Source organism: Orbicella franksi, chromosome 1 (genome assembly GCF_964199315.1).
Source record: "Orbicella franksi chromosome 1, jaOrbFran1.1, whole genome shotgun sequence".
Lineage (NCBI taxonomy): Eukaryota > Metazoa > Cnidaria > Anthozoa > Scleractinia > Merulinidae > Orbicella > Orbicella franksi.
The window spans coordinates 30,059,562-30,082,948 of NC_138145.1; the positions used below are offsets into that span (position 1 = coordinate 30,059,562).

General features: G+C 38.1%; 2 protein-coding genes and 1 long non-coding RNA gene across 3 annotated transcripts; all 3 read left to right on the forward strand.

The window, feature by feature from the left end:
• Window positions 1-1,507: 1,507 nt before the first annotated feature.
• On the forward strand, window positions 1,508-2,766 carry LOC145492372 (uncharacterized). Its single transcript, XM_081471850.1, has 2 exons — window positions 1,508-1,633; window positions 1,870-2,766. Exons 1-2 carry the CDS (start codon window positions 1,508-1,510, stop codon window positions 2,764-2,766), a joined length of 1,023 nt encoding a protein of 340 aa, XP_081327976.1.
• A 1,360-nt stretch (window positions 2,767-4,126) lies between these two features.
• LOC145502292 (beta-1,3-galactosyltransferase 5-like) lies at window positions 4,127-8,143 on the forward strand. The gene has a single exon (XM_081481551.1). The coding sequence runs from the start codon at window positions 5,528-5,530 to the stop codon at window positions 6,575-6,577; it is 1,050 nt and encodes a 349-aa protein (XP_081337677.1). The 5' UTR covers window positions 4,127-5,527; the 3' UTR covers window positions 6,578-8,143.
• Window positions 8,144-9,014: 871 nt separating this feature from the next.
• LOC145502300 (uncharacterized) lies at window positions 9,015-16,073 on the forward strand. Its single transcript, XR_014051307.1, has 3 exons — window positions 9,015-9,858; window positions 9,951-10,021; window positions 15,365-16,073. It is a non-coding gene; the product is annotated as an uncharacterized LOC145502300 (long non-coding RNA).
• The last annotated feature ends 7,314 nt before the right edge of the window (window positions 16,074-23,387 follow it).

Genomic DNA, 23,387 nt, shown 5'->3' on the forward strand with positions numbered 1-23,387 from the left:
TGGTTGGGAAAGCGAGTAGATAATACTGAAAACAGGTTATTATTTGATTAATGGTACTTTACTAATTGACTTTTTAGAAAGAACAACAGTAGGCCTTTCCAGTGTGAGCAAACATGAGCATCATTCACTTTTTAAAACTTGAGTCTTCCAAATACAAAACACAGGCATGAATGATAATATACATTTATATTATTATACGGTGCAACAGTTACATGTAAACAGTACCCACACACCAATCAAAGAGAAAAACTAATGTAATTCAATGTGGAAAACTTTATTAAGAGGTTTTGCACTACATGTACATGTATTCATTTTGGAAAGCACCCTTCTGTCAATTTAAATTAACAAAAATGTTTACTATCATTTATGGCAGACGAGAATATGCAAAGAAGCACCTTGGTCAAACTGGACATCCTAATGCTTCTCAACTTGACCTAGCAAATTTTTACCCAGCAATGATGCACCAAGCTACAAGAGCTACAGAAACTATTGTACGAAGAATTGGCCAAGTAGCTGATGCTCTCAGACAAAATAAAAAAAAATGGTTTTTAGAAGTACAGAAAGTTGCTCGAAAAGTTTGTTTAAGCAGTTATGATGTCACATTTGATGAAAATGGTGTTTTGGCCTTCTATGAAAAAGCAGAGGAACTCTTGAACAACTCTGGTTTCAGTCCTTCAGTCAGCAAAATATTGGTATGTTTTTGCACTGGCCTGAAAAAAATTTTCCAATGGATTTTAAACACTCCGAAAGAATTAACCAGACAGGAGTATGAATGTCAAGCAAGAGTTCTGTTAGGATTTCAATTTATTTTAATTTTTGGCTCTGAAACTGTTACTGCCACCGTGAAAGAACTGGTTGCTTACACTGGGTTTTAGGGCGAGAAGGCTCTTAAAGATGCCGCCTTGAGTGGACTCCCTTTGACCTTGCACAATTTTAATGACAGCATCATGGAAACCAAACACAAAGAAGCCAAGCAAGGTAACTACATTTACAGTGGTGGGCGAGCAGGTGAAACAGGAAAGATAGACTATCAAAAACGAGTACTCACCCAACAATTCTGTCATGAGTGGGCATCTGTTGAGAACCGAGAGAAGAAAGGGTGCAGCTACTCGTCAGACTCTAAAGTCCACAAAAAGGAAAATGAAGATTTACCAAAACATCTAAAGAAGAAGAAAATGCTATGAAATATATAAATGAATCTGTATAAATGTGAAAAACAAAATAAGTTTTCCCTCCATTCATTTTAAATAACTCCTAGACTACTATATACACTGCATTTAAAAAAGGATGCTTCTCAAGGCTGTGGTCAAAGAAAAATTATCAGGAGCCCAGAAGTTCCTAACCATGGAATCCTGGGTGCCCAACACTTAAGCTTATATGAAAAAAGCATTTTTCCCTGTCACCTAAAGGCCAAAGTTAGTTACCTGTGGCACCCAGGCACTTCTAGTGGACAGCCCTGCTTCTTGTGTATGCTGCTGTTTAGTTGAATATCATGGACACATTCCTAATGTTCATAACACCTATGCTATTTTGTTTAAAACAGCACATTCCTTTTCAAGACACTGAAAGAAAGTCAAGTCAAGATGAACCACCTTATGCTACCTATATATCACCAACTGCTCCTGAAATCGAGGTACATGAAGGCATTATATAAAAGCACTAACATAACAAGTTCATCTGACACACCTAAGAGGTTACCAAAAAATGTCAGGAAATTTTGTTTTGACTTATTTTTAACAGCAAAATGATGTCTCGTAGTAACTAGAAATAAATGATCGATTTCAATGAACTGAGTTATTTGATAGTGCTAGGAATTAGAGCACAGGTTAAAATCAGATCATATTAACTTACCTCTGTTAATTATTTCAGATGAAAGACTCAAATAAAGATGCCGACGGTAGTATTTGTGTTCGTCCTCGGCCAAAAATCGACTCCACATTAACCCAACAGATGACTCAAAACTATCTTCAGGCAGCGAAAACGCATTTCCAGTCGTCCAACGTTGTAGAAATTACAGTCGAAACGGCCAAAGAATTTGCTTCAACATCCAACAGTGGCACGGTAAATAGCTCAACAAACTTGAACAGTATCAAATCAACAGTTCAAAGTCTTAACATCACAAGAGCCGATCCAAGAGTAACACACGAGTTATTTACCATGAAGTTAAACTCAAGCAAACCACAGCAGTCGGGCACATTTGTCATTGAACATCAAAGAGAAAAATCAGCCATCCTTCGAAGAAAATTCGTTATTCCATATGCAGACGTACTAGAATTACACATAGATGACAGAAAAATTATTCTGGACACGTACCAAAGACCGCAGACATTTTACAAAAAGAAAGATGAGTCCGGCCGACAGAGTTCGACAACATGGTCAGAATTCTCCGAAGGTTCCGAGACATGTACGTCTGGGTCAGATGAGAAGACTCGACTTGAAATTAACTTTCACCAGCCAAACAAACTCGTGAATACTCTAATTCACTCCGACACATATCTCCAGATGGCAGCCAACGGGGGATTAGGAGAAAACTACCATCAGCAGAAGCAAGACATCACGGAGCCTGAGGCGTTCCTCCCTGTAGCCAAAAACCCGCAAACAGTACGCGCAGCACAGCTCGCCGTCTTAGAACTGCTTAAACAGCCAGAAGGAAGTGATGTGTCTTGGCTTATTAAAATGTTCGGTGGAATTCATCATCTTTTCAAGCAATCTTTACGCCAGAGTAGTCTTCATATCCCTGTTAGTCGCGTCGAGAAGGAGGAATGACCATTACACGGTAAGAGTTTTATCTTGTCCCGGAGCTTTGAACAGCATTATCCGCTGCTGTATCAGCACAAATAACATCTTTAACTTAATAAATCCGATTTCTTTAAACTGGCCTGGAGTATTGCAAAATTCTCAACAAGCGAAATAAAATAAATGCTGAGCTAAACACGGTAAAAGCCGCCAGTGTTCAATCGCCATGTGTATTTCGTTTCGCGAAACGCTCTCGAATGAATGGACCCCTAAAGCTGTTTGCGAGTCGCGCGCTGATTGGTTGAAATTTGAAGACCTGTCAAACAGAGATCAGCAGGAAGATCCGAGACCATTTCTCACAAACGTTTCGGAAACGTTTGTGAGAAATGGTCTCGGATCTTCGTTCCCCCAGAATCGCGAGTTGGGGTAAAAAAAAAAGTACAGAAAGGAAACAAAAACGTGGTACAAGTCGCGTACTTTATCATTTATAAAGTGTATTTACTGAAAGACTTTCAATGCAACAGTCGCTCAGCCGGTGACGATCAAATCCAAAATCTCAAGTAGAGTCCACTCGGAAAGACTTGACAACTGCCGGGTTGTTACGTTATGATTGAAATGCTGTGGACTGGTGAAACAAGGTCATTGCAGAGTGGATTAATTCGGACATGTCGAACAAGCTTTACTGTTTCACTTCAGATTTGTCTGCTATGCACGTCCACTGGTCGTGGAATGAATTAAAAAATTGAAATTGTTATTTATTTTTCGCAGGGTTATTATTTTTTTTAGTGAAATATATTTTTTTAAAACTCAGGCGAACATGCTTCGGAGAGTGAACCATAACGGCATCCCACAAACCTTATCCTGTTAAAAGTCACAGTTGATTTGTGTATTTACTATTCTTTGGATCTACAAGAATATTATTCTGTAAGAACGACCAAATACTCGAGAACATGCTAAAAAGACACCCTGAACTGTCATTCCAATATAAAGCTAGTATTTGCAGCCAAATGAAGAATGCATGTATACTGTAAAGATCTGGGAATCTGGACAATCAATTTTGTTCAAACACAGCTTAAAACCAGCATTGCCATCACATGACAGTGAATGTGCTTTGTTGTGAAAATCATGACTGAATAAAATATAAAATCATGCTGAAGTAAAACATTTGATGCAACAGTTGTCACAAATTACTCAATGACGCCTGACCGTGATATGACCAAGTACCCGCGCTTGCGCACGAAATGCTTCTAGAATTGTAAACAGCATTGTAGCGATTTATCCATGCACTTAACCATCAAGTAGAGACTTTAACATCCATCACCCAGCCATATACCTGGCATTTGACGAATTTGACGTCAGTGGTTGATATTTGCTGTAAAATCATGTTTAAACAACCGCGGACGGTGATTCTGCTAGTATACGTTGGATCAATAATGATCTAATGGGCTTGACAGAGGAAATAGAGAATATAAAAGCAGAGAGCGATAGAACAAAGGATGATTTTTTAAGAGGTGTACTATATTTCGGCTGACAGTACAATGAGAATTTTACATCGGAAGGCCGGGGGTGTTAATGTATTGATTACGGTATTTGTGTACTGAGAAATACGTAAAACTAAACTGATTGACAGTGTAGATTAAAGATAAGGTAAAATAATGAAATAATAACTTAATAACAGAAATATTGGGGCAAGGAATTTGACATCATAGTAGAAGAGCAGGGGGATTAAACCAGTTGCCCTCGAGATCGTGGTGAAGCTTGAAGTCGCCAAGAGACTACACCAGCCTTTGTAACGCTAGGGCTCGAAAAGAAAGGCCTTCAGAAGTGTTGTGCTGTGTAGGGAACCGTTAGAAACTGAAAAATTTGTAAGGGAAAATTCATGGGGACGAGGTTGCTGTGTGGGAAGTTAAGCTTGCGAAAAGCTAATCGAGGTGGACTTTTTTTCCATTACTCATTTTATCCCAGGCATGCCCTGGGGTAGGGGCATTTGATCGCCTACAATAACCTGAAGGTGAGGCATTCGGACGCCATTTTTGGCCTGGGAGAACGACTGATTTGATGCAACTAAAAGTGGCCAACTAAAAGTGCAAAATGTCAAACACCGGGGGCCTTGACCAGGGGGTATGTTGAAGTTTCAAATTGAGTGTTACACTGGAGTATCGTGAGTAATCTGCGCTGTGGTGATAGCTCTCACCGGCTCGCTTCGCACGGCCACTCCTCTTGCTAATCTCTCATCCCCAGTGTACTCGTTTTCAAAAAAGACCAAATGAAACGACGGCTTCGGGGACGAGAATGCATTTGCTCACGCCGCAATGTTCTATTTCCGCACTCTCTCGAACAGCGACTGGTAATCGAGCCTACTTGAGAGCCTGCTTGTAGACGGAAATTTTCCTCTAACCTTTGCTTGTTCGTGGCGCTCGCATGCGATCACGCGTTCTTATTCTTTTTTGCACCGCCGTGATGAAGTACAAGTTTTGACCGTGTGTCACATGTACAAGCTTTTCGTGCGCGGTCAAGGCTACGCCGCTCATTGGTCGACCATTTGATAATACTATTGTTTCGTTTCAAATAGACCACGTGTTTATCCACACTCCAACGCATTGTTATTGCGGCATTCATAATGCATTCATCTGCTGCAAAAAGTTTCGGGAATTTCTTGGAGTCATTTTTATGTCCATGAAAAGAATATAGTCAAGCAAAAATGTGGTCGGTTTATTTTTCTATGACGTCGAATGGTGAATTTATATTTCGGCAATGTCGGAGCTTCTGAGTTCTGCAATACCAAATTCGTATGCAAATGAAGGTACCGTCTAGCATCGATATAATTATTTTGAAATACAACGATTTTCCGATGTGGCAGATATGTTATGGGCTGTGTCGTGGTAAAAAAATCCGGAAAACCCTCTTTTTCCTGTTCGTGGCGTTGGCAATTGTCGGTGTGTTTGTCAGGCGTTTAAATCGATGCGGCTCATGGAATTCAAAATCAATATATCACACATCGGATCATCTTCCTGCAGATTTATTAAAGCAACTAGGAGTAAGGATTCCATATCTCAACCAAGAATCGTCGCAAGAACCATTTCAACACAGAACAACTCTAATCACAACAAGAGCTTGCGGAGATTATTATTTTCTTCTTGTTCTTGTTTCGTCTGCTCCTGCTAATGTTGAAAGAAGAGATTATATTCGGCGCACGTGGGCTGTTGATAAGAACAATATTTTAAAACCGCGATGGAAGACAGTGTTTCTGGTTGCACAAACGCAAATACAAAATGATTCTCAGTTATTACTGAAAGAGGACGAAGTCCATGCAGATTTAATACGAGCTGATTATTATGATCACTACTGGAATCAAACACTCAAGCTTTTAATGGGCTTCGAATGGGCAGCCAGATATTGTAATTTCTCGTTTCTTTTAAAAACCGACGACGATGTGTTTGTGAACTTTCCAAAACTCATTTTCTACTTAAATGAGAGCACTACTCCGACCGAGAAGGTGTACATGGGTAATATGATAAGATCACCTTGCGCGTCCAGACACGGTAAATGGGAGATATACACAGAGGAATACAGTGAGGAGAGGTATCCCGATTACTGCTCGGGTTTTGGTTTCATTTTATCACGCGATGTGGTGGCTATGTTTGTGGAGGTTTTCGATGTTGTACCAAATTTTAGAATAGATGATGTCTACATCGGTATACTTGCGCATAAAACAGGGATAAAGGCCGTGCATAATGACGGATTTGTGCCTTCGTGTTTAACGAACATCGCTATTGCCGACACGTTGGTGAGGCACGGAACATTGCAATATTGTGGAGACAATCCAACTACAAAGATATAGAACGTTGGCGCTGGCACCTTATATAAGTACGATTCTGAGAAGAAACAGATCGTTCCTCGCGGTGCTTGAAAGGAAACCAGTAGACGTCTGGCTCTCCGGATTCTTCTTTTAAAAATACAGCTTGCGATAAATTGAATAAAAGGTGTAATAAAATGAGGTGAAGTTCAAGAGATGTTTACGAATGTTTACGAATGTTTACTTTAAGAAACGGCTCCCCTTTATTTGATTTGATAGTTTAATCTAGATTACAGGTAGTCCCTCTTCGCTTTAATAGTGCGTCGAAGCGTAACCGTAAATAATCCGCGAGAAAAACGAATTACCGCGCGAAATCTAAAGTCGCGCGGCCATTTTTCTTTCGCGTCACGCAGCGGGTCACGCACGACGGACTAATAAGGATTGACACATTATGCTCCTAAAATCGAGCATTATGCTTTTTGGCACTGCTCCCAAAACGGACTATTATGCTCCAAATTATGCTCGACTGTAACTATTGTAGTCGCATTATGCCGCAAAATTTTTTTCCCGGACCCCGGTGAGTTATAATTATGCCGTAAAAATTTTTTTCCCGGACCCCGGTGAGTCATAATTGTGCCGTAAAAATTTTTTCCGGGACCCCCGTGAAGTGCGATAATAGTAATGGAAACCATGTAGAACATTAAAATAGCTTGAAATTTTGTAGTTTTAACTTAATAAATGGACAATAGTAGCTCTAAAAAAGGAAATAACTGTTATGTTGCAAAATGGCACTATTATGCCGCCAAAAAAGCACTATTATGCCGGCAAAATGCACTATTATGCCGGCATTATGCTCGATGCTCCACATATAGTATTATGCTCGAAATTATGCCGGCATAATGTGTCAACCCCTACGGACTAAGCTAAATAGGGACTACTCGTAGTCTATGTTTAGTCTGCCATGAACACTCTGCTGATTCACAAAGACGCCTTGCATTCACAACACAAAGTTTTATACTGCGGAGGCACTTAAATATTCTTAATTGGCTTCAGGCATTAGCGGAATACACTCAATATTACAGAAGCAAAAGAGGAAAGATTTTCGTATAACCCCATACATTTATTATGCATGCAGAATTATTAATTATGTATGCGCTCTATTGTTTTTGAAGACAATAGCAACTCCCTAAGGTATTGAATATATACATTGATAATTACTACTTACTGTGTGAATAAAAGAGGATTTGACTGCGCGTTGTCTTTTCGCCGATTCTTTTCGTCCCCTAGCTCCATTCCTCTCTCTTTTTCTTCTCCATATTACCCAGGCTCCTTACGGATTTTTTTTCCTTTTTGTTTCTTGTACCCCATCAGGTCTCGAACCACTTACCTTTCGCACACCTCTCGCTTACCAGTCTCTCTTCTACACCACTACACTACGAGGTTCAGTTGAGAATTACCCCTTTAAAAAATAATTTTTATTTTACTTGACTCGTTCGCATTCCAAAAAACTTAACATTACAATTTACTTATTCATGTGTTTAACGCATGTTGCACGTTGCACGAAAATATGCATCGCATGTGTGGGTCCCTGGTGAATAAAATGGGGGGGGGGGGGGGTGATTTCCTTCTTTCTCCCAATCGCTTCTCACAGTCAACCACAGCCTAAACATCGTAGACCCAGACACAGGTGCGCACACCCAGCACCTAGAAAATACATGGTGGGGAGTCAAACGAAGTATGCCTCGTACAGGAACATCCAAAGATCTCTTCGAAAGCTATCTACAGCAATGGTTGTGGCGTCAGCACTATGGAGATGATCCTTTTGGAAACATTATCAAGCATATCGCCGACTTATACGAAGTGCGCAAAGATGCGTAAATTGTTCCTCGTACCACTGTATGCACTGTTCGTGATCTGATCGCCACTTCATGGAGGAAAGAAACAAAATACACAGCTTCATCGCATGGGTCTGAATTTGAGGAAGGAAATCAAGGGGGAAAAAACGCGAAGAGACGTGACAGGTAAGCTAGTATTTTATTTCACTTTGTTTACATTTACAAAATTAGTACAATAGTCGCTAACCCGCGCAACAGATTATAGCTAACCGCAAGCAGCCGGTTTTGCTTAGGCCTAAAACAGTATTTTTAAGCTTTTTTAAACTAGCGGACAGGTCTAAATCGCTATTATTTTAAGCAGTTTTAAGCCTGCGCTCAGTTTAAAAATACGGTAAATGCGCCCAAAATTATGAAATTTCGTGTCGGTTTTCCGTAATTTCGACCTAACACTCGTAAAATTATTCTAAGTCTCCAAGAAATCGTTCCGTTTTTGCGTATTTTAGATAGAAAATTCGAAAAAAAGTCTAAAAGTATGTGACACTTAGAAAAAAATGGTAAAATTTCGAGTTATTCAAATCAGATAAGTCTCAAAGGAGCGCTATTGTTTTCGCTATTTGGTTAAACAAAGAACTGTATGCATAATAAATGTATGGGGTTATACGGAAATGTTGCCATAAAAGAATCAATTTTGAGGCACGCGTAATCGTATAAAAATTTCTTTGCTTTTTTATTCCCCTTCAAACCCAAGTCAAGCGTATCTCCGTAAAACCAAAACCCAAACGAATTACTTATCAATTAGACTACTCAGCCAATTTCACAAAACCAAAATTGAACGCAATCGCCTGAATAGTTTCTATACTTGAGTTGCCTTTTGCCTATATGTGTCAGAACCCCCCTCAGAACGAGTCTTCGCGCGGAACCATTCATATGAAAATGCGTTTCATCTCAGTGCACGTTCATTTTCATGCAAATAAAACTCGTTTTCATAAGAGGACCCGTTTTAAATAAGGGACGTCGGACCATTAGATAAGTGATGGGGGTGGGGAAAATAATAATTAAAAAAAAACTTATGCAAGGGAGGATGTCCAGAAAAAAAAAAGTCGTGCAAAGAAGACGTTAAGAGAAAAAAATCCCTGCAGAATGAATTGCACAGACGAAGTGAAGGGCACCTACAGCAGTTTTCTTGGTCCTGCTGGAATCCCCATTTCCCTTTCCATTTTAGCGGATAAGTCACACGATCGCGTTTATACAGTTTGCTCATGTACAGTGATTTGAATCATTAACAGATGGGTTATGTATTTGTAAAAAAACTGGAAATACGAAAAGTGCTCCCTGTGCTGTAGCGGCGGGGACGGGTGGCGGGGAGGAGAGGACGTAAAGGAGAAATATCCCACAATGCCTATCGAGCGTTCAAACTTAACCACGTGCTACAATACAAAGTTCGAACCAGACATTAGAGAAGGAATTTTGACCACGATTCTCAACTTCTTGGTAAGTAAATGAGCTTTCTCATCCTATTTTATGGAGACTGTATTAACACATGTAAGGCGCATCGTAATTTGGTGGCTTTTTCTTGATTCTAGATCACGGAAAAAGAATGGAGTGTAGAGATATCAAGAAGCTGCCATATTGTATGCATATTGTTTACACATAGGTAGGTTGTCTTGTCGATTTGACTCGAGCAAATTTAGTGTTAGTTCGGGCGTATCTTACAATGGAGCCTCACGTTATATTTCTTGTATCGCTCTGTGTTGTAATTTGCTGGACAAAGTTTCTAAGTTTGTTCGAAAAGCTTGCGAGGGTTTTGCACTCGGCAGTAAAATGGCGGCAAATTTAAACCCAGATTTATCAACTGAGACTTTAAAATTGTTTATTTTGTTGTTGTTTTTACTATTTGCCAACTCACATTTAAACTATCCTGTCAAAAAAACCTTTAAACTTTGTCTGAGTAATTTTAGTATTAAATTTGTCCGTGAATGTGTGTCCTCTGAGATTGGCCTGTACAAAATGCAGACTGCAGACCGGGTACAAAAATTATGCAGATTAGCAGAGATGCCAACCCCTAAAAATTTTTACCTTGTTGGCTTTAATTGTATGCATAAGCTATATGTGTATGTAATGCTGTGAAGGGTACAGTTTTCAGGCAGTAGGGTATAGAAATCAGATAGTTTTGGTCTAGAATTGGGTGTAATTTACCGGAAAAGTGGCCTGTATATTAATAATTTAGTCTAGAGTGGGATTTTTTACCTGGGGTTCTATAATAGATATTGAAACTCGGAGTAAGTAAGATATTGGTTTAGTTAGCGTATGTTGGAGTAAGATAGTGATAAAGTTTCTGCATGTAAAATACCATGGCAAGTCTTGGATAGGGTTGGGGTTTTTTAGAGCCAGGGGCCCGTTTCTCGAAAGCCCCGGAAACTTTTCGGGCCCATAAAGCCATTTTTAGTCCATCTGTATCTAAAAATGGAGAAGTGTATACGCCTGAAACTTCTTGTACAAAGGGAACTTCTCTTCATACTAAGAATATGTGAATAAAACAGCTTTGCAATCGTAAGGTTCGAGATTCTGCTTTGGCTTTAAGGGCCTGAAAAGTTTCCGGGGCTTTCAAGAAACGGGCCCCTGGTCAAGAATAGGGGTGTCCCAGCAGCGCACTCCAACCCAAAGATTTACAGATGGACCATACTGTAAGTAGAAAATGCAGACTGTAGACTAGACACAAAACACAGACTGTGAATAAAGACTGTTGTTTTCCTCTAATACATGATAACATGCCGTAAGAAGTCATTGTATAACCTACCAAGTGTTTTCTGCAGTCATCCACATTGGAGAATATTCTTGGCCTGTTTTTTTCAAATATTTTGTTTTTAAGAAAGCATCAAGGCCATTTTTTGTTCCTTAACCCCTTCACTGCCTGTATGACGTGCTGAGTACGTCATGCTTCATACACTTCACATGCCTTCTTGACGAACTGAGTACGTCAAGACTTTGAAGGCTACAGTCAAATCATTGGCACACAAAATGTAAAACCCTTCAGCTAAGAAGGATGGAGCTAAGAAATATATTGGCCAATTTAGGAGAAGCTAAGATATTTTGCTAGATTATAGCAGGAGATAGAAGCTAAATTACAGACACGAATAGTGTTTGTGCTAACTGTTAGAATAAGAGAACGTTCATTCATGAATTGAGCATTCAGTTTTGTACTATTGTTTATCCTACTGGATTGCATGACGACTGTAAACAGCTTAACCCTCAAGGGGTGTCATGTTCCATTAACTGCGTTTTACCAACCGGTAAAAGCAGTATTAAATATGTATTTGAGAAAAACCTGGTCGCAGTGCTGCTAAAAATTAAGTGGAATAGCCATTGGTAAGTGACAGGTCCAAGGGACATTCAAAAGAGAAGGGGGGAATTTTGGTCCTTACAGAAATTTGCAACTGTAAAGTAGGGTGAGGGGTTGCATTACTAGAACTTGATCTAGCTTTGTATGTTGCAGAGCAATTAACAGAGTGACATAATTTCATCATAGACACTAGTAAGAATTATAGAGAGATAGATAGACACAACATCACCATAAGGGAGCAAAATGCACCTGATTTTTCATCTTTGCACCCTTATGCCCCTCAGACTGAACTTTGGCTTTCATATTTTGAACATCTTGACAGGCACATGCGCCTTTACCTATCCGTTAGATTCGGGTATATAATTGTTTATTTCTTCAATGGCGAGTCCCATTCAGAACTTAGCACTGAGTAAAAGCAAGGTCCGAAATGTCTGCTATATAATTGAGTTAATTTTTTTTTTATTTTGTATTCATTTGTTACTTTTTATAACTTTTGAATTGTTTACAGTGCCATGCAGCCACAGATCCTTTTGGATTACCAATGTTTATTGGATATATATGAATGATATTCTCAGTATGCAAGAAACTTTTTGGCAGTGGTCAGGTGCATGATTTTTTGGGGGTGCAATTATCAGCTTGCAGGATTTTTTTTTCAAAATCACACCCCCTCCCGTTCAAAAGTCAACTGGTCGTCCCATGCACGACACACGAGTTTGCAACATGATGCGAGAAGAACTGGCTCTAAGAATACAAAAAGGTGGCTAGATAACACAGAGAAACACAGCAAGTCTTTTGGCCTATTTTGAGAGGATTTTTAATCTTCAAATGGTAAAAGCTTCAATTTACTGTAAATTTTTTTTTTAATGATCCAAGTTGATCCAAGTTGATCTGACCCAGACTGGCGATCTGAGTTGAATCAGCCCAACTTTTTTACCTGCTGTATCCGAGCTATATTATATGTTAAGGACAGAATTCGTACTTATTATATATACCAGGCCTGGGGCCTGTTTCTCGAAAGCTTCCGTAAATACCGGGCCCGATAACTTACCGGGCCAGTTAACAGGAAACTTTACTGGGTCCGAAATAGCATTTCTTGAAGCACCCGTAAATTTTCCCAGTACTTACCGGGCCCGATAAAATAGCGGGTTGTTACCTATCTCTAGCGTGCGTTTCACACTGATTCGCGAGAGAAGGAGAAACACTTGGGACTATATGTACACATTTGATTTTGATCGATTCTGTTGTCATTGCGACTGTGATGCTTTTTGAAGAACACTGCGAAGTTTAACTTCGAAGTTATTGTTGTGTCAAAGGAGAGTTACTGAGAGAGATCGTCATTTTGCATGGTCATATTATTTGAAAGTGATGATCAATTGCCTTTTGTAGCTCGATTCGAAGACTTCGATCAACAATCTCGCTCTTTTCTAGGAGTGTTGTCTTTTTCCATGATTCATTCTAATTCAAAATGTTCACTGAGCAATAAAACAAGATCAGCAGACCGCCAAGGAAACAGTGTGAACTTGAGCACTTGAAATTTAGCTACAAACACTTACTTCAGCAATTTATACTGTTAAGAATTTTGCTTAAGTAAGTCTACAGAATATCTGGAATAAGGAAGGATCTTACTAAAATTTTTAGGCGTGATTTAATGGTTTTCTCCAGCAAACATCAAGCGTAATTTTCACTGATCCCAAATCGACTGTTCTAGCATAAAGCAAGTTAAGCTAAGATCAATAGAAATGCAACTGAAACAATTATGTGATTGGGGAGAATAATTTTAATGTTCTTTATTCTTGTTTATCTATCGTGAGTACAGTACGCTTCTTCGTGTTTCATCTAGCTAGAAATGTTATAACAAACATTTGTCAGCATTTGTGCACTGCGCTTGATGCGACTCTTTGCGATCGCTCTATTATGCTTACTTTTTGTAAAATGTCTGTTTTCTAATTTCCTTCTCCAAAATAAGTAAAAAAAAAATCTGCAATTAAAACACAGGAAACAGGTTTGGCTTGCAGTAAGATCAGGTTTGCGTGACAGGAACCCATTTTGATGTTCATACAAAGAAGCCATTTCGAAAATGCGCGACGAGTGATTGGCGTTTACATGACAGTGTTTATCTATTCATTCATTTTTTTTACGCCGTTTGTTGGTTTTGAAAAACAATAAAATAGAACTTCACAGTTATATAGCACTTCCATGCAAACGTCTTCAAACTGTAAAAAATAAAACAACAACAACAATATTATTATATTTACCTGGGTTTCCAGAGCCAGCGGGCAGCTTCTCGCCGTGTTTCTCTCCAATTCCTCCTTTAGCTCCTCAATGAACCACTATATTCTTGCTTGTGAGAGCTGAAATTGTTCAATGACTTCCCAGTCAGCCATATCGGCTAGAAAGGGACGTCTTTGGAACAAAACAGTCCGCCCCCAGCCACCATTTTGTTTGGTTTTGCAACTCCCCGGTAACTTTACGGGAGGTCACGACCTCCCATAAATTAGCGGGCAAGTTACCGGAAAAATTAACAGGATCGAAAATAATGGGAACTTCAAGGAACACCCGAAAAGTTTACAAGGACTTACTGGGTGACTTACCGGGCCTGATAATTTACCGGGTCTTTCAAGAAACAGGCCCCTGGGTTGCTCAAAAGATGGATAATGCTATCTACTGGATAAATCACTATCCAGTGGATGCATGGTTTGTTTTGTCAACAATTATCCATATTCATAGCCCTGAAAAAAGATATTTGAAAGATACTAGGGACAAACGAAGGTTTTTGTGCCAGTTTAGGACAACAAGGGAAAGTAAATCTTTGTGAGGGCTATTGGAATCCACAAAGAAAAATTGGGGTAGCCACGCATTTTTTCGAGATAATTATTACTCTTGAATCTCAACAAAAATGCTGACATCAGCATTTTTTTGAAGAAAGAAGGACAGGATATTTCTTGCCAGATTTCCTTAGAATTCTCCTTTACATACAGAAAAGCAAACACATTTATAAAGATCTTAAAACTGCATGGTAAATGGTACCATAAAAACCATTTGTGGTATGTTTTTAATAATAAAATCGTTGCAATAGTGCTTTTAGCCTCTCTGACAGTCCTCCTTAAGTTCAGCTAAAATACAGTCTAAATACCTTTTGCTCACCACCAGAAACTAGTCACCTATTGAATAGCCTTGCCTCTACCATTTCATAACATAAAATGCAGGGGTAGCAACACTTTTTAAAGTTATTGATCTTTTTTGAAAACTTTTACAGCACCAGTTACATTTTTTCCTGTCACCTCCCCAGTCGTGTACTTGGTAGCATAGTTGATTGCGTCAATGTCAACTCCAGCGCGTGCGTGGCACTTAAACTATTCCTTGCGTGATGCGCAGAATGTGTGCGCACGAACAAAAGTAGGTACCCTCCTTAAATGAAATAAAAATGTTTTCATGGAAGAAAACTTGTTGAAAAGAATTTGTTAAACCAACGAGAAAAATATGATCCCTTAGCTATGCAGGCTGCTGTTTGAGTGAAGTGCCGTGTTCAGGAACATAACTCAAGGACTTAAGGAAGGCTCCTTAATGTGGGGACCATTTTACTTAGTGTTATGCCACTACACCATAAATACTTTTACTTAACAGTCACTAAATTTTTCTTTTTCTTCTTTGGAACAGCTGAAGTCAAAATACCTCAGGACAAGACAAGAGGAGGATATTATCTGCAATCTTATTCTAGATTGATGATTTTATTGCAATCCAGGACCAAGTAAACACTTGTGTTCTTATGCAGTGATCAAATCAAAACTTAACCTGGTTCCTTCAGGGGTTTCAGCCAAAAATAGTCAGGGAAAACTTGGGGAATAAAAAAATGGAGAAAATGAGAAGGCACCCTTTTGTATACCTCGAACAAAAACAACTAGACCAAACTACTGAGAACTAACTCCACTCAAATTACAACCCATAGTACAACACTCTTTCAACAACTGACCACCACACTTACTTAGAACAGACACTTGTTAACTTGTACCAACACCTTACAGTAGTCACTCTGGTATTTTTTGACCTCAACAGAACTCACATGATCACTGTGATGTGGACTCTTCAAGCAGCCTCAACACAAGCTTGACGAAAAATAATCCAATTGAATCAGGCCATAACTGATCAGTCACTGATTACTACCTTTACATAATGGCTTGACACAGTCAACAACATTACAGCAAATTGATCATTTTGATGACATTTCCTGATAAACTCACTACCAATGTTTCACTTGACCAAGATGACTTCTACTCAGGTTTGCAAAGTATCAGTCCTTTGGCATTAGACAAACTACTGAATAATACTCTTTTCATTGTGGTTGGCAACTGGATAGTTCCTTTTGGCACCTCAGTCATTTCCTCAATCCCTCTTCCCCCCCCCCCCCCCCCCACCCTTTCCACTCTCCACCCTTGTTGTGATTCACTATTATTTCCCAGGTTTCCTCAGGTTAAGGATTAGTTTTGAGTTGATCACTGCATACCTTGATGTAAACCAAGTTCTGCTATTAATTTTGAAATATCACAGACATGCTTGCTTGGAAATTATAAATTCAAATGCATTGGCTCAGTAAGTAAATTTATTTAGTTTTTAAAGTGGATAACATTTCTTTTGGTTTCATTCCGTGTTTTTTTTACTCCTTGAAACTCCTGCAGGACTTCCTGATTTTTGCCCATACATGCATGGAGGGAAAGGTTTTTGGAAGAAGGGCTAAATAGTATTGCCTTAAAGGGGTTCTTCAAAAATGTTTATTTAATACCACCTCAGACCATAACATTTCAAAACGGCGATTTTTTAGGTTAAAAGGCTCGTTATAATCAATGCTTCCAATTCAAATTGTGGGATTGTACAAAACAATCAGATGATCTGTAGTTATGGTTGACACCCAGGAAATTCTGTCCTTTTTGACAACAACTAGGAGGGCTGAACTGCTGGCTCACTGCTTATATGATCACCCACCATATGGATCAAAACAGGAAAAAAAAGAGATTGGGACCTAGTGATACTGGATAGGAGTTGAAAGGAAATTCTGACTGATACTCATGGTTTAACACTGCTTCCCCCACCCCCTCCACCCACCTCTCCCCTTTCAAAAAAAAAAAAAAATCAACCTAGACTGCAATCTCTGTCATTGTTAAAAAATTGTACTGGACCAGGGTTTGGGTTGGTGTCCTTATAGATGGGCCTGAGGATGTGTGAAAGAGTTTGTTCTGTGAATGTGAAAAATATGCATACTGTAACCCTGATTGGTTTTCACATTCTAGACAACACCCTGCCATTTAGGTCATCAGAATCAAAATACATTGGTATAGCCATGGTTTGGGGAGAAGGAGAGAATCTTACTACAACATGGCAATCTTGCCAGTTCAGAGGTAACATAGCACATCTGGGGGTATTTATGCTTCCTTCCCTTCAGAAAAATTTTGCAAAACTACAATTTCTATAGATGGAGGGTTGCAAATAAACTTAAAAGGCAGGGCTGGGTTGTTCAAGGCCCGATTAAGGATTAGCGAGAATTTTGATTTCAGTTTTGCAACTTTTTGGTGAGTTTTTCTGTTTACAATGTTTGTCCTTCAGTTTTGAGTTTGAATAATCTCAAACTACAAAAAACATAAGTAGTGAAAAACATTTTTATACAAGACAAATTAATACTTTGGTTAACTTTTAATCCTGGATTAGCGTTAATAGGCTTTCGAACAACGCAGCCCAGGTTGTCAGAAAAAAATTCCCATGGGTCAATTAATCTTTGACACAAATAGACTAAATATTGTTTTTGGGGGATGGGGGTCATAGTAATTTTTCTTGAACAATTCTGTCCAAGGGGGAAAGGTGCAATGACGTTAACCCTATGTAAAGCACCAACCCATAAGACAAGGCCAGACTACAACACCGGGAACTACGTGCCCAAACCACGTGGTTGGAGGGTGTAATTCTGCTCTTATCCCTGATAGGGGTACAGATCAACAAGTAAAAACAAATGGGCAGGTTGGACACTTGGAGGGGACCAACCGAGGAAATACAGTAATTTTTCATGTGTGAGAACACTTCTGCATGTAGATGACTTCATTCTTGTTCTACATACATGTGGGTGTATAATTATTTAAAAATACTTCCACAGTCCAATTATGAAGAAAATTTTAGACATACTTCCTTTTTGTTTGTTAACCATTTCAAAACAACAAACAACAAGAGACCTCATTTTGTGGTCAAATGAATTTTTATTGACTTGCTGAACAAAAACTCTGCTGTTGTGACCAGTGTCTTGATAAATTAATTGCTAAGAAAGTGAATATAATTTGGCAAATTGATAAATGAGTAACTGCCAAATTGAAGTCTATTTATCAAAACATTTTAAGAACTGATTTATTTTAGGAGTGGTTTTTATAGTTGACTACTTGAATAAAATTATTGAGTAAATATTATTAGTCTCTAAAAAGCTGTTTTACAAATTCTGTGGTTTACCTGCAGTTCTTTTCAAAGAATTCTTTGTTTATGTTTATTCACATTATTATTTGCATTTTTCTTTGAGGTGTTATCCACGTTCAACAATTTTATTTAAAATGCATGTTACTGTTTGCGATGTCTGGTAGTTTACATTTGACTTCTGTTTGGCTATGCATGTCTGTTATATTTGTAGTTACTGTACAGTGGCCCATTGGTACAAATGTGACTTACCGTTCAATTTTATTTCTTAACACTTATCCCTTCAGCATGAGTTTGAAAACAGTACATTTTGCAATTTACCCAAATCTGCAAAATTCATGGAAAATATGACAGACTGGCAGTGAAAAAGTTTGAAACATTTTGTTTTGATCAATCTGTTAATCATCAGTTTAAGTGCAAATATTTGCAAGTGTTAATTAAAAATGAATTGTTGGTGAATGAAATAATTAATAGTAAACTGCACTTTGCTATTCAAAAGTTCTTCAGGGCATGGGGGAGGGGTGTTTTTAAGTTCCCAAATGTCAATTGTCCATCACCTCCATCAAAGAGATTTAGTTTTACTTTGACAATAAGGCATTATTAAAATGAATGATTAATATATTGATGAATACACGAGACAAGTGGATATAAGTGGTAGAAACCGCCGTTTCTGTCCATCTTGCGCCATTATCAAGGTTACATAATTAATGATAACACTGCTGTTCCGAACAATTTCTTAGCACGCTTCAATGTAATCAAGAAATGCACGAACAAATTTGACTGCCTTATCAATGTAATGCTGAACCAGCACTGAATGTACAGTCTGATTCTCTTCGTGCTAAAATATTCATGTAATTACCTTGGCACTCTTTTATGTAAATTCACTTCAACTTAGCCTCTTCACAAACCGCTTTTTATCATTATGTAACCTTGATAATGGCACAAGATACACTGAAACGTTGCTTTCTATCACTTGTATTTCTTGTCTCACGTATTTCCAATCGTTTCATATAAGAGATAGAAAATGAAAATGGTGATTCCAGTTTGGCTGTTTACGATTCAGTTGTTTTGTGATTGGCATTTTATGGAGTTCCAAAAAGCTGTGAGGTTTCAAAAAGATTTAATTTTCATTTCTGCCACTCTCATTACTTTGGCTATGCAGAATTACTACAAATGATAATTGATGAATTTGGAAATCAAAATAGAGATTTAACTGTGTGATTCAGTGGGGCATTTTGCAGATGTCCAAAAGGAGTTAAATCTCAAATGTCTGAAATAGCTGCATCAAAGAGATTTCATTTTTTGTTAAAACTAATTTCTCATCACTTTGTTGAACTTTTGCTGAAGGGTTAAGTTCCAAAAAAAAAACGTCAATTACAAATTCTATTTATTTAATCCCTCTTAAATTAGGCTATGAAGTCTTGGTTGTAAATATTGTCTACTGAACTCTCGAAAAATACATGAAAATGATTACACCCGATTTCGGTGTGTTTTAACTGAAGTCTCTTTTGACGAATATGGGTCACGGTAAAGTTAATGATATGAAGGTACAAGGAAATCGCTGCTGAAATTCAATGTAAGTTATAAAGCTTCCAGAACCACAAGGACGCACTACTTCTGTCTCTAAACTTCGATGCAATATAATCTCCAAGTCACATATTTTATAGATTGTCTTGAAATGTTGCAATTTTTTTATTATAAATTATTTGGAAATTTATGCTTCAATACAAACAAAATTTTGAAAAAGTGTTCTTAATTTTCTTATAGCCATCTCTAAACTTGGACACAATTTAATAATTATGTAATTCATGTTTACCGATTGTCTTGAAATACTTCAAAATTCTCAATAATTGTAAAAAGAAAATGAAAAATGCATTTTACTTTCCATGAGGATATAGCCGTCTCTAATTCACACTTGCAAATTATTTTCAAGGAGTTACAGTGAGTTACAAATTCTTATCTCGCTAATTCTAGGATGTTTTCAATCGCCCGTGCTTCTATTTTAGGAGTCTTATCGGAGTTTATGATGTTATGCATTTTTACTCCTGTGAATTGCCTAGATTTGACCAAATTTTAACGTGACATGCAAAGACTTAGGTCACGCTTACGCGAAGGCGTTCCGTAACAGTTATGCAAAATTTGAACAGGGACGGGTGCACTTATTTTGAGCAACTAAGTACAGTTTGCAACTCGCAGATACTACAACGAAAACGTGATAGAGGTACAATGAGAGTTTTTACGGCAGACATTATTTTAGCGGTGGTTTTTTTTTTTTTCGTAATAAGCAGAACTTGGTTTGTGGTCCTGTAATTCAGTGTAATCTTTCCCGCAACTAGTCTAGTAATGTATTCAAGGGCGGCATGACAAGTGCGTTGTATGAAACATGGCGTCGTTTAGCATACCGTGTAACGGACAGAATTTATGCGAAACAGTTACTACAGCAGTTGGAGAAAGTTGGAACTTAGTTCTACTTTCTGTAACCATTGAAGCGACTTGTTTTCCAAACGTTTTGTCCGTTGTACGTTGTGTTATACGACTTAATGTTTTATTTACTTGTCACGCTGTTTTCGAAAAGATTGCGGGACAAGTTGCGTGACAGATTACACTGTATATCAGGACTTAGTTATGGACACAAGTGTTTACCTGGTTAGTTATGGTGTATTGCTGGTACAAACGACACCACCAAAAAAACTGTCTCTTTATCTGCGGTTTTATTGTGCTTAAAAAAAACAAAAAAATCTAGCCGATCTTGTCCCTGCTTGTCGAGTTGTTTTCACTCTGCTCTGAGGAGAAGTGTTTCTTTTGCTCCTAATTAATATTCTAACTTTAAAATCCTGGTTTGTTTATCTGCTCCGCCATCTTTGATGACGACACTTGACCACTTTAATGATATGGCCGTTTGCTCTCAAGTGGAGATGGCATAATGCGGGAGGTGATAGTTTGCTCCCCATGCTTCCACGATTTCACATAACTACGTCTCAATACCACACCATTTGAATTGGAATTTTTATTAGCTTTGAGAGCCGCAAGTAATATGCGAAAAGATTAATGCCAAAATAATAAAATTTAAGATGCGGTTCCAAAACAGTGTATCCAGAAATTCTCCGTTGGAAGGACAGGAAAACGGAAGCGCTAAAGTACAAGTCATGTTTAGTAATTTCCATGGATGCCAAGAAAATAATCGAACGCAGAGAATCATTGATCTGACTTGCCGACCAAACCTCCTGCCGACTGTCCTCTCACAAACTTCACCAAAAGAACACAAGTCACTTGAAACTCTACCGTCCAAGCTGATACAACCTTAGGAATTTTCGCTTATGTTTAAATAAGATCAAAGTTAAAGCGATGATAGTCAAGTTATTTGTTTCCACCTTTAAGCGTATTTTGCTTAAGTAAATAAATACTAACGCGAAAGCAAACGGGCGCGATTATTGTCCGTTCGCATCACCTAGAATTGCGTTAAGTTTGTTTTGATATTAAATTTCAGTTATTTAGAATCGATGTAGTGTTATTTCTGTTCAAAAAGAGACGTACATGTATTTTCGAAAGAATCGTAGTTTAATTGTTACGCGCGCAGCCTTCAAAGTAAATCTTATAAAATATTCACAGTTTAAATAGTCTTAAAAATGCGAACACGGTGGAATTTTGAAATTTACTTGTGCTTTGAATTACACTGAACAACGAATGATCCTCGGAAACTCAGGGCACTTAGTCGGAAGAGTCGACGAAAACTGAGCGGCAAAATCGACCCGACGAAAGGTTTTACCGCTCGGTTTACTTCGTCTCGTCACGATTAACTACCGCTGCATCCCCGAAGATAACAACGAAGTTGAACTAGTATTAGAAAAAAACGATGAGAAACGTTTTCTAGGTTTAGTTTGGTTTGGAAGTCAAGATGAACAATAGGCCTACGAAATTTATAAAAAAACAAAACGAAATATATGTTTGGTTTTGTAAATTGAATTTAAAGTTTTGCAATACAAAATTGATAATTAGCTTACAGTCATGCACTTAGTCAAAAATTAAAGTCTCAAGTTTTTGAAATCAAAATGAACAATTGGCCTAAGTGAAAACAAATCCAATTAAATCCCTACTTCAAGATTAAGTTAAAGAACACAAGATAAACAATCGGCTTACAAAATTAATATCGAACTATTGATATGATTGGTTACGAAAAATTATTACCAGTTTAGTTAAATTAGTCAAAATGAACAACTCACCTATGTTTTAAACTTAAATCACGAAAAACTTAAATAAATGTTTAGTTGCAAAGATTAAAATTTCTTAAAACAAGGCCTCCTTCAAAAGCGTTATTTGTATAATCACGCAACACCCCGGGAAGAAGTGTTGCGTGACAACTCAAGTAGCGCCAGCATGAGAGCCTGCTTTTGAGTTCTTTTAGGTTAACTAATTCCTAGAGTTCATCAGAAAAAAAGCCAAAGTTGTAATTCTAGATAATTGTAATTTATATTTTAAGCTGTCAGTACTCTTAATTTTTCTTTGAACTGTGGACTGATGGTGTTAATAAATTCTGTTCTAAAGATAATTGTGACTAATTTATTTTTATTTAATACCTAATTTGTTCTTAATATTAGAAAAACAAGAGGAAAGTTTTTTTTTTTCTTAATTAAGAAAAGCCCTAAACGAGAATCAGCTCTTTCAGAAGAATCCCAGGTGACTATCGCTCAATCTAGTGTCGCTTATGAAATTCCAGTCAAGCCAGATCAGTGACCTTCATTGTTCTAAACTAACCCCAACATCCTGGAAATGTACTACCCATGACCTGCACCAAAGCAATACTGTTTTACGTCCTCAACAACAGAAAGTTTCCAGATACACGGATTGAAAACAAACATCTTTGAAGCCAATTGAAATTAAGGTGTGGTATTCTGACGTAGTCAAGTAAAGCCGAAAAGACATGAAAAGCAAACTCTCACCTTCCCTTGTAATGCCTTCTCCACTTGAGAGCAAACGGCCACATCATCAAAGTGTCCAAGTGCCTTCATCAAAAATGAGCGGAACAGATAAACTCACCAGGATTTCTCAGTTGGAATATTGCAGAGGAACGTCAGAAACACCGTCCTCAGAGAGAGAGTTTCCACAACTCTGCAGGGACATCGATCGGCTAGATTTAAATCTGATCATTTTGTGTTGTGTGCGGGTGTATGGGCCATCTCAGTTCCTGAAAATAATCTAAAATATACTAAGTTCAGTGGAAAGTATAAAAACTAAAAAGAAA

Coding starts and splice junctions, on each gene's coding strand:
- LOC145492372 (XM_081471850.1), top strand. CDS start 1,508: ATGTTCATAACACCTATGCTATTTTGTTTAAAACAGCACATTCCTTTT. Junction 1,634..1,869: donor CAACTGCTCCTGAAATCGAG/GTACATGAAGGC, acceptor TAATTATTTCAG/ATGAAAGACTCAAATAAAGA.
- LOC145502292 (XM_081481551.1), top strand. CDS start 5,528: ATGCAAATGAAGGTACCGTCTAGCATCGATATAATTATTTTGAAATAC.